The sequence below is a fragment of the Perognathus longimembris genome, chromosome 9 (assembly GCF_023159225.1).
Source record: "Perognathus longimembris pacificus isolate PPM17 chromosome 9, ASM2315922v1, whole genome shotgun sequence".
Lineage (NCBI taxonomy): Eukaryota > Metazoa > Chordata > Mammalia > Rodentia > Heteromyidae > Perognathus > Perognathus longimembris.
This window is the reverse complement of record NC_063169.1, coordinates 5,632,635-5,647,260: the sequence shown is the minus strand read 5'-3', so window position 1 is coordinate 5,647,260 and position 14,626 is coordinate 5,632,635. Positions and strand designations below refer to the sequence as shown.

The 14,626-nt window shown below is 45.2% G+C and overlaps 1 protein-coding gene and 1 long non-coding RNA gene across 2 annotated transcripts in view; both read right to left on the bottom strand.

Annotated features, from left to right (window-relative positions):
• LOC125357033 (pleckstrin homology domain interacting protein) overlaps positions 1–8,396 on the bottom strand; it is a 92,182-nt gene extending 83,786 nt beyond the window's left edge. Inside the window, exons 1-4 of the mRNA XM_048353653.1 lie at positions 8,164–8,396; positions 7,993–8,051; positions 7,815–7,844; positions 7,577–7,636 (exon numbers count right to left, since the gene is read on the bottom strand). Of these exons, the coding sequence (XP_048209610.1) occupies positions 7,577–7,636; positions 7,815–7,844; positions 7,993–8,051; positions 8,164–8,203 (189 nt within the window). The 5' untranslated portion in view covers positions 8,204–8,396. The remainder of the gene's footprint in view (positions 1–7,576; positions 7,637–7,814; positions 7,845–7,992; positions 8,052–8,163) is intronic.
• Positions 2,560–4,670, bottom strand: LOC125357035. The gene is made up of 2 exons (XR_007212049.1): positions 3,575–4,670; positions 2,560–3,348 (listed from the first exon to the last, which is right to left on the bottom strand). It is a non-coding gene; the product is annotated as an uncharacterized LOC125357035 (long non-coding RNA).
• Positions 8,397–14,626: the final 6,230 nt, after the last annotated feature.

Sequence of the window (14,626 nt, the reverse complement as noted above, 5' to 3'; positions counted from 1 at the left end):
TTGAAATGAACAAATCCTTTTTCTCTTCGCACTAAGATGCACTGGAGACAGTCTAGTTCATGAATGTAAACCCAGAATCTGCCACTCTTGAGATTCACTACTCCACTGGCTAGACCAGGAGGTTAATAAGAGCTGTTTCAAACTCCCTCTATCTTCTCTACTCCCACCATCAGCTAGCTGAAAATCACTTGAATAATCTTTACCTGTTCATAATTAATGGTTAAAAATATGGATTTAACCAAGATATCCTTTTCAAAAGATCATAACATTACTCAGCATAAAGACAAGAAAACATTTTTCCAGGGTCAGACAGTGTATCTCAGTCTTTGATGTCTATATACTATCTCCATGTAATCATCCTTAGTTCAGAGGCCTAAAGAAACTATAGTTTCTTACTGAATTTATCCACAGTAGCTATAGTTTACCAATCTTTCCTCTAAAAAATAACCTATAACTAGCAATGTTCCTGATAGGACAACAGAATCTTGTGAAAGAGAGGCAGCTCTTCACATCTCTTGTCCATAATCACACACATATAATTCCTTTTTCAGATCATATATAACAAGTATTTCTAGAGTGATTTTGTTGCAACTTGAATGATATATCATGAGAATGTAAACTGTAGTGCTGAAGGAAAAAGGTTAGGAATTGAGAAGACTGACTTCTTGTAGGCTTCTCCATGTAAGCAGCTGTCCTTTCCAGCCAAGAAAAACTTGCCGTTATCAGAGGTGTTAAAGGGAAGAAAAATATAAAGGATCTGAAACATTGGACGCAGTATCACTAAAAGCTCCTGTTACATAATTTTTCAGGAAAAGTAGCTTAAAAGAAGAGATCTCAAGTCAAATAGTCTGGGTTTAAACTTGCTAAATGTATGCATGGAGCCAACACTCTAAGCCCAGTGTCTTCATCTATGTAAACAGGATTCCAATAGTCCCCATCTGGAAGGCAGTCATTACTTACCACTTAAAATCATATGACCATAACACTGTACCTGATGTAGGAGTTAAGTGCTACTTTAATCATACTCCAAATCACAAAGTGTATATTGTCCCTTAACCAGGGAAATAAAGTTTTGAGTATCTCTTCCATGAACTTTTCAAAATCAAGTTAAATCAATATTATTTATTCTAATACATTTTAAATTGTGTTGGCTTAGAAATGCCATTCCTTCTTTTTACATATAATTCAATACAATCTGTCTTGACTACACTTCAACCTTTGTCTTCAACCCCTGATTATCTTATATATTTTGTCAGATCCAAAAGTCTGGTCACTTCAGCTCTCTTATTATGTGTTTTAAATTCTAAAAACAAGTTTGGTGAAACATAGCTCCTTTCTTTATGTCTACTCCAGTATATAAACAAAATTATAAATTTAAAAAGACAAACTTGCTGTTTCATTATGCTATAATGCTTATTTAAATCCCAACTGCTAAAATCCTCAAACACGTAATCTTCACAGTCAGCATGCATTTCCTGATCATTAGTTTGCTGCAATAGCTTTTCCACAGAAAATAAGTTGTATTCAAGTTATTTACTCTTCATCAGCAAATAAATTTTAAGACTTTGCATATCTCATAAAGAAAACTAAAGTTCAACACAATAGTTTATTCAATGACATACATCTAGAAAATAGAAAAAAAGGAATTACTAACGAAACCCAAGCATCCTGATCTCAAGTTTACTGCCATTATTACTTTACTGTTTCCATCTCAAAACTTGTTTTTCCTCAAAACAAATTTTGATCATTAAAAACTCAATTAGACCTATGTATGCCATGTCAAATCCTTTAAGCTAAACTACTTTCAGAATACCTAAGATACTCATGACTTCTTTTTTCTTTTTTCTGGCCAGTCCTGAGGCTCGAGCACTGTCCCCGGCTTCTTTTTGCTCACGGCTAGCACTCTACCACTTGAGCCACAGCACAATTTCTGGCCTTTTCTATATATGTGGTGCTGAGGAATCGAACCCAGGGCTTCATGTATACAAGGCAAGCACTCTACCACTAGGCCACATTCCCTGTCCCTTTATGATTTCTATGTAACTAGTATAATTGAATTATAAAACCTTACCAAGTATCAAATTTAATCTTGATCGTTTATTCATAATTGCGAGTAAACAAGTGAAACACAACTTGAAATAGTCTTATTTCAAAATTCAGCCAACTATTAAGAACTCACCCATCTAATTTAATCTGTATTATCAACACAAATTTGTCATCAGAAGGTAATATGACTGTCCCAAATTTAATTGTCAAAATTTGATTACATAATGTTTAAAATAGAATGGTGGTGGAAACAGGGATGACATATTAAAACTATTTTAAGATGAGCTCTGGTGGCTCATGCCTATAATCCTAGCTCCAGTTAACATCAAGAAGATTGTGCTTTGAAACCAGTCGGGGAAGGAAAGTCCAAAAAACCCTGTATTCAATTAATCAGCAAAAAGCCAAAATGGAGGTGTGGCTCAAGTGGCAGAGTTCCAGCTAAACAAGCATGTGAGGCCTCCAAACTTCAGCAAGACCAAAAAGAAAAAAAAAAAGGCAAATTTTAACTTTCTAAAATATAGTTTGACATTTCTTTTTAAGTCAAGCCATATTTGCTAGTGAAAAAGTTTCAACAAGAAATTTTCTTTAAAAAATTATTTAGTATAATTTAATACTCATAAATCTAATAGGAAAGTTATTTCCTAAAGAAGAAAAATCCTTAAAAATTGTGTAACATATCAGTGTAAATAATCTTATCACTAGTTTCATTGATGTGTCTGTTTCACAGTATTCAAAAGTGACTATCACTACACATATGACCAGTTATCAGAGAAGGCATCTTTCACCAAGTTGCCTAGAACTCAGTATTTTTCTATCCCAAACTAAATCAGAGTCAAAAGAGTTATTTCTTATGTTTTTAATGCTATAGCCTGTTCTCTCTGAAAGCGATCATACAGTTCATGCTACCGTGAGCCCAGATCAGGCCAGCCGGAATCCGAACTCTTCCGGTTCCTTTCCGGTCTCCCTTTGTAACAAGCTCCATCATCCACACGGCCACAGGTAATTTAGGGTTTAAACTGTAAATCTCACTAAATTTAATTTCAACCTAAACAAAAGATGCACCAACTATGTTGTCCTTTAAAGTTCCTTAACATCATAATCTCCTCACATCTCATCACCCTTTTTCCCTTGTCTGTGTTCAAGCTCAAGTGAGACTGCAGTAAAAAACTAAAGAAGACTTGTATTTTAAATGAGTATGGTCAGTATTATCTGCTGAGTGCCAACTAGCTTAATATTCAAGTTTATTTTTCTCTAAATCCTGCAATTCATATTTAAAAAAGGAACAGCAAGAATGAAACTAATCTCAGTAGTTTATGGGGCTTGGAATATGGCTTAGTGGTAGAGTGCTTGCCCTACATGCATGAAGCCCTGGGTTCGATTCCTCAGCACTACAAACACAGGAAAAGCTGGAAGTGGTGCTGTGGCTCAAGAAGTAGAGTGCTAGCCTTGAGCAAAAGAAGCCAGGGACAGGGCTCAGGCCCTGAGCCCAAGCCCCAGGACTGGGGGGGGGGGGGGGGAAGAATGAAACTAACTTATCTGGAATTATTTGTTCAAAGTAAGTTGTACAGGATATAGTTTTATTTGCTGTAATTCCACAGCACAATAGCCATAAAATTTGGGAAAGAGGATAGCAGTTACCATGTGAAAGGAGTTTCCAGATTAACTAACAAAACAAAGACTCGTGGCTTACCTTACAAAGAATCTCAAAGTGGACTTAAAAACCAACATTGATAGAATTTATCTCCTCTAAAACTAACCTAGGAATGCAAAACAGTCTTTATTAAATTCTGTTCAGAGCACAAGCATCTTTAAAATAGACCACTAAAATAAAGCATGGCCTCTCTGACGATTTCCAAAAAGAACACAAAGTTAAGATGGTTTATATTCCACAAATTTCTGTAAAAAAAAATTTGTCAGATCCAACATTTAGGCTCTCTCCACATATTCGGTTGCTTTACCATCATTACCAGGAGGAAAGAGCTTCACATAGTCTCTATCAAGTCAGACTTTTCAGACTATTTCTTAATGATCATTATTTCACAAAAAGTCAGTCAGAATTAGTAAAATTTTTCTAGCAATCTACCCCACAATGCCTACAAAGTGATTTCTATTTTACATTTTCAAGATTTATAGAGCAAAACCACTGATTTTTCAGATCAGGAAAAAAAAATGCAATCTACTCTTTTACAAATAGGGTAGGTAACTAGAGCAAGTGAAACTCCAGTCTGCTCAAGATTACCTGCAAGTTGCCACGAGAGCTTAAGACGAGAATCAGTATCTCCTGAAAGCCTTTCTCCACTTGAAAAGAAAGATTTCTAGTAAAATGGAATCAATTTAAGAAAAGCAAAATAGCACTGCTTTAAAAAGAAAAATGACTTAATCTTAGCAAATTAGCAAAATATTAACTCAGTTTTGAAGGGGAGGAAAAAAACAGACAAGCAAGCAAAAATACATTCAATGGTACCAAATCTGGTAAACCGCTTAAAAATTCTACCTTAGGGTTTCACATAAGTCATCACTAAGATGACTAGTATAAATTAGAATTAAGAAACCAGTTCAACTCCAACTCTTAAGAAATAAGCAACAAAGTATCTTTGTTCAAAAAAGCTGGATTTTCTTCTATAAAGTTTTTTGACTGCTTCATTTAAAAAGAATTGAAACACTTGAGAAATGTCCTTTGCTGTAGAATATCATATTTAGAATATATACAGGAGTAAACTTTAACAGCCTCGAGGTAAAAACAATTTTAATATCCTATAAATTCCACTTACTGTCAAAATACTTTAAATCTTAATGCAAATGGTAATAACTCATGTTTTATGATACCAGTGGCAAAAGTAATGCTCAGATTATGAGCATTTCCTTTCCTAATGATACCTAAAATACATGCATCAATTTTATTTTTGAAAATCTATGAACTTTCAAAATTACTCTTAAAACTCCATTTCCCTTGGGACCAAAATTTAAACATTATGATTCCATCTGTAGATGGACTATAAATGCTGATCTATGTTCACATTGAAACTCTCAAGTACAAATACATAACTCCTTCCTAAGTAAGATTAGATGTTTTGTAGAAACTGTAACCTGACACATCAATTTTCCTTCCTATTTATCAGTAAAAGCCTATCAACAAATTATTTCGATAGAAATAGAATCTACTCAAACTTCAGCTTCAAACCAATGTTAAATTCAATTGACACAAGAAAGTAAAACTATTTACAGTCAAAAGATAAAAGCAATAAAAAAACAAAGATACTTTGGGTTTACCTGAACATAAAATTTCGAACTCTACTATTAATCATTACTTAAGAGTCAAATAATCCTCACCCATACACTTATATAGTTTAGTGGGTATGACTGCCTCAAATATTATAGTATATCCAGTAGACGGCTGGTTAAATCAAAGCAGAAAATCAATCAAAACCCCCCAGGTTTTAGTAAGAATTCTTAACTGTCTCTTAAGTATGTGAGCTTGTTCTGGTATCTTGCAAGCAAGAAAACCCACTTCCATTCAAAAAGATGACTGTACTAGACAACATGGTGATACAGACAGTTGCTGTATCTTAAATTTGAGAACCATGAGGAACATAAGTTCATTTTACTAATACTTGAGATGTTGAGAACCCCTTCTCTTCCTTGCCCTTAATAATTAAGTCTAAGTTGGATTTTTACTAGAAAAAAGACACTCCTACAATCCTACAAGGATTGGCTAGGCACCACTAGCTATATCATCTTTAAAAAAATAAGTTCCCAGGGACTTGAATTTGTAGTCTTTTGTTAAAAAAAAAAAAAAGGTGCAAGTGAGTTTTGTAAAACCTCCTCCAACTTTAAAATGGAACGACATGCCATTTATAATTCTCTCAAATATCAAAGAAGATATGATCATCAACTAAAGTTTGTCAAGGATTTATAAACCTAAAAACTAAACCCAAATATTAGAAAACTGTGGCAGGTTACTTCAAACACTTCAGAGTAGTACTGCGTGAAATGAGCTTCCATCACTCTCTGAAAACTAGCAAACCTTAAGGTGCGGAAACTGAGCCTGCTTAAGTTTCCATTGTAAAACCTGGGCACCCTTGCTTATTTCGGCAGCGATGATCAGAAGTCCACAACACCCACTAAACAACGTGACTACGTTCAAAAATGAAACCTGTAACTAAACGAAACAAAAGCCATCCAAACCACGGCCTCGCCTGCTCCTCCAGAAGACAACATCCGAAGCCTTACGGAAAACTTGAACATCGAAAACTAGAGAAAGGAACCCTACTAACTGTAACTGCGCCCCCCCCCCCTTCCCGCTCTCCCCAAACCATCGGAAATGTTTCCTAAAACCAAAGCGCGACGCCCACTTCCCAGTCTCGACGTGGTCCCCGACAAGCGTTCACACCAACCACCAAAACCGATCGGCCTTCTCTCCGTTAAACCCGACGGCACTGCTCCCTCACGACCGCGAGCGAGCGAGGTCCACGGGTGGGCCACGCTTGCAGAAGTCAAACACGCCCTCGGAAACCCCGCAAGAGCGGAGCCTAGTTCTCAAGCCATCGAGGCAAAAACCAACAACCCTACGCCAGTAGAAACGGAGAAAACTTTCGTGGCCCAAGTTCCGTCCCGCAGTAAAAAAAACAAAAAAAAAAGACGTGAGTTTAAAAAATAACAAAAACAACTAACAATTAATGATGGGGGGGAAGCCCGCCACTACCGCGATCCTAACGGGACGGGACGGGACGGGGGGTCACATCACCACGAGCAAAACCCTGCTCAGGCGCCTGGCTTCTGCAGAAGAGCATCTTGCAGCTCAACTCCTGCCACTGGGGGCGGGGGAGGGGGTGCCTGGGGGGGAGAGGGGATTTCATCCCAAGTTTAAAAGGAGGGAGGGAGGGAGGTCGTTCTCGACGCCGAGAACGTGGCCCGGTGGAGGGGAGGGGAGGCGGCGTCCCGCCCCGGGTCCCCGGGCGCAGCGCGGCGCGGCCGGCCTATTGTGTGTGGAGCTAGGAGGAGAAGGAGGAGGAGAAAGCGGCGCGGCGCGGCGCGGCGCGGCGCGCGGGCCCGCGCGTGCGGAGCCGGAGCGCTGGAGGGCGGGAGGGAGAGCGCGCGCGCGCCCGCCGCCCGCCGCGCGCGTCCCCGCCCGCCCGCCCCGGCCGCGCGCGCGCCCGCCGGCCCCTCCTCCTCCCCCCCCCCCTCCCGCGCGCGCGCCGCGCCGCGCCGGGCCCGGCCGGCTCTGCACAACACTCATGACGTATCTTTATTTCTAGCACATTAACCAAATATCACCGCCGAGCCGTCCGCGGCCCCCGCCGCCCCGGAGCGCGCGCGCGGACCCCCCGCCCCGGCCGCGGCGCCCCCGCCGCCCCCGCCCCGACCCCCCCACGCGCCCCGCCGGCCTCGGCGCCTCTCACCAGCCGGGGCCAAGTTTTTTTTTTTTTTGTCTCAGTTTGTAAAAAAAAAAAAAAAAAAAAAAATTGCGGGAAATTCAATTTTTCTCCGAGTCGGGGAAAAGTTTGTCCGCCGGGCGCGGCGGGCGTCTCACCAGGTTCTGGTAGGTCCTGGGGTGCTCCTTGCCGGTCCAGTCGGTGCGGCGGGGCAGCAGCTGCGGGGGGAAGCGCGCCGTGAGCCGGGAGCCCGGGCCCCGCGCCCGCCCCGGCCCCCGCCGCGGACCCCGCGCCGCCTCCGCCCGCCCGCCCGCCCCGGCCGCCCCGCCGCGGCCCCCGAGGCCGGCCGCGCCGCGCGCGGGGAGGACGCGCCCGGGCCGCCGCCGCCCGCCTTACCTCCTTCTCGGCCACCTCGCGGATCAGCACCTGCGACAACAAAGCGGGGCGAGCTGAGCCCCGCGCCCGCCGGGGGCCCCGCGCCGCCCGCCCGCCCGCCCGCCCGCCGCCGCCGCCGCCCCCCACCCCCCGGGCCGCGGCCGCCCGGCCCGGCCGCCCCGCGCCGCGCGCCCCGTACCTGGGCCGCCTGCTGGCACGGTCCGTCCTCCAGGAAGCGGGCGATGAGGAAGTAGAGCTCTGCGCGGGAGAGAGGGGGGGACCGGAGAGCGGGGCTGAGCGGGCGGCGCGGGCGCCGCGGGCGGGCGGGATCGCCCGGAGCCCGGCGGCCCCGGCAGCCACCCCGACTTACCGGATCGCAGCTCCGAGAGGCCTTTCCGCTCGCGAGACATGGCTCCGGCCGGCTCCGGGGCCGCCCGCCGCCGCCGAGCGAGGGGAAGCGGGCCCGGCGCCGCCGCCCGCCCTGTGGCTGTCAGCGTGAGCTCACGAGCCGAGCCGCGGCTCCACCATTCAAGCGACGGCGGCGGAGGCGGCGGCGGCGGAGGAGGAGGAGGAGGAAACAACAACTCGGAGGCCGCCGCCTCGGCCGCAGCCGCCGCCTCCGCAGATCCCTCCGCCGGGAAAGGAGTCCCCGCCTGCGCGGCCCCGGCGGAGCGCGGAGCGCGGCCCGCGCGAGGGGGAGGGGGGCGGGGGAGGGAAAAAAAAATAGAGCGCCGACCCCGCGCCACCGCCCGGCGCGGCGCGACCCCCGCCCTCCTCCTCCCCCGCCCCCCGCCGGGGCGCGATTTATTTATTTATTTGTTCCCAGTCGCGGGGTGGGGAGGAAGATGTCGGCGCCCGGAGCTCCGGGTTGGCTGGGGGGGGGGAGGGGTGGAGGCGGCTGCTCGGCGAAGGCCGCCGCTGCGGCGGAGGGATCTGACGCACGCGGGGCCGCAGCACCGGCTCCTCCGCTCCGCTCCGCGGCGCTCGGCTCGGCTCGGCGGACATGGAAGTTAGTTTTCCTGTGGAGCAGAAATAGGAAACAAATGAAGCCGAAGTGGCCGGGATGGAGGGGGGCAGTGTCCGCGGGACGGGTCCCACGTCCGCTCGCTCGCTCGCTCGCTCCGGACGGGCCGGGCCGGGCCCGGGCTGCGGAGTCCCGGGGCCGGGGCCGGTCCCGAGCCGCGTGCGTGCGTGCGTTGCGTGCGGAGGCCGCGCGGGCTGTTGCCTCCCCGGGCGTCCCGCGTCCGCCGGCTCGCGTCGCGCTTGGGGTCCCCCCGGCTCCGGCCTCGGCGCGGCTCTGCCCCGCACCGCCCCGGGGCGAGCGAGCCCTCCGCGGACGGGATCTGGGGTGGTCGTCGTCACCGATCGTTACCCTACGGGGAGACGATTCCTATTGAGCCCACGTGGGCGCCGCCTTACCGTTGCTTCTCCCCGATGACACACGGGCTGGGCGAGGACTCGCTCGAGAACCTCGGAGCCGCCTGCCGTAACCGTGACCTCGCTCGAGCGCTTGGCGAGGAGGAACCGTGTCCCCCGCGGGGAGGTGGAGAAGGACCCCGGCGGGTCACCCACCCGAGGGTCGATCTGTCCAGAGGGGGAGGCTGCGACTCGGGCCGTGCTCCTCAATGGCTCCTAATTCGAGGTGCAACGCCGTTCCCCGTTCATCACGAGGAGACTTCTCGAAAAGGGGACGAAAACAGAGGGGAGGTGGGTGTGGGGGGGGGTGTGGTGTGGTGGAAATAATCTAGCCCCGAATCGGTATGTAATTGCCGGTTTCACAGGCTGAATCCCACGTCTGTGTTTGGCCGGTGAGGATAGGGGGTCCCCCCCCTTTTGGTGGGGGCGGGGGGGCGGGGAGGTGAAATTAAGGGAAACAATGGGCAAAGCCACGGTCCGAGGAAACCCGGGGGGTGGGGGGGGGGGCGGCGAGCGACCGAGCCGCTGCCCGGGGAAGCCTGGAAAGTTGGCGGCGCCGGGACAGCCATTCTTTTGTTAACCCCCAACAACAAAAGCGCCTCCTCCCGACGCGCAGCCCGCGAGCCGCGCGCCCCGCACCCGGGGCTCGGGAAGGGGCTGTCGGGGAGGACACCGCGGCCGTGAGCGGCTGCGTTGGGGGGGGGGGGGTGTTGTTGTTTTGTTGTTGTTTGTTTTTTTTTTTCCTGGATTGTTTCATCAAGCACCCCCCCCACCCCGGTGCCCCGGTCGCTTCTCAGATCCTCCCCCTCCTCCCCCCTAAAATGCAACTGCCCTGGGGTGTGACAGAGCACCCGGGAATACCCCCCACACACACACACACCCCCAAGTCAGAAAGAAGGGGCGAAAGCCTCCCGCCCTCTCACCAACGGATGACAAAAGCACATCTTGTACCTCGAAGCCAGGAGGTCACCACCCCCGGCCCCGGCCCGGGTTGGGTTGGGTTGGGCAGCGGTCAAGACCCAAGGCCGGGCACGGGCACAGCCGCGGGGCTGCCTTTCAAAGAAGGTGGCAGGCCAGGCTCACCCTCCCCGGGTAGAGGAGCCGGCGGCCCTCGGGGGGGCGGCTGGGGGTTTCAAAGGTGCTTTATAGATGTCCTTTTGCCACTGTGTCCGCATCAGTGATGGATGTTATCGTCTCTTTGACTTGTTTTTTTTTTTAAAACAAGTATTTGTTCTTCAAATACACGTGATGGGTTACCCCATGGTGGTGGTACTCTTCAAATTACCGGATACTAGGAACTAAAAACTTGAGATTTTTTCTAGTTTGGAAACATATTAGTCTAATCCTTACAAGGTTGTTTTTTTTTTTTTGTGGTGTTTTTTTTTTTTTTTTTATAATCCTGATGAAGGAAAACAAATCAAGTCATGACATGGAGCATAAAATTACTCAAGAGTAAAGTTTGCCATGTATGTCTTCTGGGTGTTATGTAAACATGGAATATGCGTGCTTTCTTATTTAGGAGTCCTGAAACAGTTCTTCCTAAATACACGACGAGTACTTATCTCTGAAAAATTTATAAGAAAATGCCTCCTTTTAAAATAGGATATTCCTGTCATTACGACTAGCCTTTTGACAGGACTTTCAGTTTATTTTTAAAATATTTAATTTTGAAAATTGTGACGGTCCTGCTTTGGAACTAGTCAATGTCAATTTTATGAGAATATAGGCTGCCTGACAACAAACCTCGGACAAATAAGTTACTCGTTTCTAGAAATGACTATTAAATACAATTTTATCAAGCCCTTCAAAGGCTAAAAAAAAAAAAGAATAACACTCCACATAACCTTTTAATTCTTTAATATAAAACACATTTCTGAATTCTGGGCTCATCCATTAAGCACAGAGGTTATTAGGTAATTTATGTACATATGTACACAAAATATCTATACATATTAAGTAGAAGAATGTTTAGGGAAGTCTCTTTGGAAGTCCCAAAGCATGACTACTGAAACTTTTCACAGCAAACACTTTTGCATGTAAGGACCATTTGTCTATGTGCTTTTGTGTTTATTTTAACTTTTCCATGTATTTCAGAAACAAAATGTCAGCTTAAAAAGATTTCCATGCTCTCGAGATAAGAAATCTAACAAAAGGAAGAGTAAAAGCTGGGAAACAGGGCTGATGTGTTATATGTTAGTCTCTTTAAGACAATTACAAATTTTTTTGAAATGTGAAAGTTGGTGAAATTCTTCATCAAGGTGTCCATTTAACAAAAACATTCACCTAATCTTGATAAGCTCTTGTTCTGATAGTCAATTTCTGCCATTTATGTCTTTCCTAGAGTAAGCTAGAATACTTATACATGTCTTAAAATTCTACTTTTGTGAAATTTTGGTTATCCCTATTCACATAAATAAAATTCACCCTCATTCTAAAAGTTTCTACAAACACAACTTGTTAAATTATATGTTAAATCTTGTTCTGATATACTACTATTTTTATAGTAAGAGTTTTGCCCTGTGAAGTACAGAAATGCAAAAGTAGAAAACATTTTCCACAAAATACCCGATGAAATAGACCTACCCAACAACAGAATAAAAAACTAGTGTCAAGAATAATAACAATGAGTCACACTCTTCCTTTTATACATTTTTGTCCCTGCCTGTCTTTTTCCCAGCACACACTTCTTTACAAAGCATGAGTATCACATTTGAAGTACATCTGACTCCTATAGGAAAAATAAAGATAAATGATCATTCTACTATTATTTAACAATTCTCTCTTGTATCTCAGACAAGTACTTTTCTTAGAGCATATTTCCTTATAATCTGTGGCAGATAACTAGTCCTCAGCAATCCTGTAATCTTGCCTGTGTTTAAATATTAGTGACCCTCTCACCCTTTCCCCTCAGATAATCCTCATAGCTTCAATTTTTAAGTAAATCTTAATTTGCAAAAGAAATACATGCATTCCTGGATCACTATATTTATTTTTTTAATGAATTTAGCAGTACAATTACAAAAATTAAGGAAGTAAAACCATTTTAGAACATATTCCCCCAAGATTTGGAGCAACACAGTGGATGAAATAGAAAAAAAAAATTGTTCCAGATGGCAAGAAATACAAAGAAGTCTGCAAGCATGTTCTATCACAGGAAGGTGTTTGGTAGACTGGAAATGGGATAGACTGCACAGAAAACCGTGGAAAAGCACGTAGACATTGAGGGAAGTTAGGTACAGAGGCTCAAGAAATGGCTGATAGTTATGCTTTAAGTACTGCGTGAGGCTATTAATGTCATTTTAATCTAGGTTTTCAGGACAGGAGTAATACAGTCTCTTGCCTTTCATGTACTTGAATACATAAGCTTCAAGAACCCTCAGACAGAAAAATCATTTTAATGGTGAAAAAAGAAGAGAGACAAGTATTGCGGACTCTACTTAATAACAGCACTGGAGATCCCGCACAAAGTCAGTGGGGAGACCAGTTTGAAAGAAGAAAATCCGAACTACTGGAGTGCTCATCAGTCTGACTTTGAGACTCATACAAATCAAGAAGTTCAGAGTGAGGGTGGATTTAGATAAAGTTTGAGTATGTGGTATTAGATTCAAACTGACTTTGTGATAGAAAAAAAAACGCTCTTCCTATTTTCAGAGTTCCTTTAAGAGACCTCATTACAGGACTTTACTTGTAAATTGCTTTTGTTTTTCTTTATACGTGTGTATTCTCTTGCAAAGACCCCTCCCAGAATATGTTACTGTATTCTTTTTGATAGGCACACGCATAAACATTGATTTAAATAAGAATTAACAGCATAAAAAGTAACTTGTCATTGAGTTATTGAATGAAATATTACTTTAATATAACTACCCTTCGGTTATAGAATATCGATAACAAGTAGATACTGCCACTGAGCTATGTATGCTAAAATTTAAGAAAAGCTTGTAATTTGATCCTGTGATTAAACATGCATTGCTGTCCACCTTCATGCTTACAGTTAAGTGCATAAAAATACAGGTGGGAATCAAATGATGATAGTGAATTTTTAAGTTCTCATCCACACTTAGCCACTGAGCATGATGTATAAACAAACAGCACCTTTCATAGGATCTTGAGCTGCTTCTCCTGAAGGGTTAGCAGAAATCGTGTCAGTGGATATTGGTGGGGAATAACTTGTTTAAGAACTTTGAGGAAGTGGTGTTATGTGTGAAGTGAGATGTATTAGCATCATTTTATTCCACCATCCTCATCCCCTGGCTTGAGGAGCTTCCGCTCTGTGCTTGTTTTTGTCATTTTGTTTGGGAATCTCTTATAAATACATATGTGGGATTTCCTTCTTCCCCTGTACTTCTGCATTTCTGTTTCCTCAAAGTAAAGTTTTCTGTAACGTTTTCCTTCTGTGACTGACACTTTAGTTTCTAATAGTAGCCAAAGATAGGAACTAAGGCAGGTAATTAACTGAAAGCACATTTCTCATTTCATAGGATCGGTTTGGAGATACCTTAAGAACTCTCAAAAATATAAAGATAAATCTGGTGTTTGCTTCTTATAGTAGGGAAGAGATGCACATTAAGATTGTCTATATCTATTATTTTCTGGTTATACAAAAGATGGGAAATCATTTGCTCAATTGGTGTCAAAAAGGAGGATCAAAAAGTCTCTCTCTCTCTCTCTTTTTTAATGCCAGCACTGGGCTGTGAACTAGGGCTGAGCACTGCCCCTTGGCTCTTTTCGTGTAAAACTGGCACTCTACCATTTGAGCCATGGATCCAATTTTTTTGTTTTGTGTGTGTGTGTGTGTGTGTGTGTGTGTGTGTGTGTGTGTGTTGCCAGTCCTGGGCCTTGGACTCAGGGCCTGATCACTGGCCCTGGCTTCTTTTCGTTCAAGGCTAGCACTCTGCCACTTGAGCCCCAGCGCCACTTCTGGCCGTTTTCTATATATGTGGTGCTGGGGAATCGAACCCAGGGCTTCGTGTATACGAGGCAAGCACTGTTATTGTTTTGCTGTTGTTTGCAAGTGAATTGGAGCTATGAGTCTCACAGATTTTTCTTCCTTGGCTGGCTTCAAACTTTGATCATCAGATCTCAGGCTCCTGAGTAGCTGGGATTACAGGCACTGTAAGAGCCACTGGCACTTAGCTAAAAAGTTCGGGCTGGGGATATAGCCTAGTGGCAAGAGTGCCTGCCTCGGATACACAAGGCCCTAGGTTCGATTCCCCAGCACCACATATACAGAAAACGGCCAGAAGCGGCGCTGTGGCTCAAGTGGCGGAGTGCTAGCCTTGAGCGGGAAGAAGCCAGGGACAGTGCTCAGGCCCTGAGTCCAAGGCCCAGGACTGGCCAAAAAAAAAAAAAAAAGTTCTCCCTTCTTTCCAGATTTTCCATAAGAGAAAACAAAGCACTGCGTTTTCTGTTTTTGC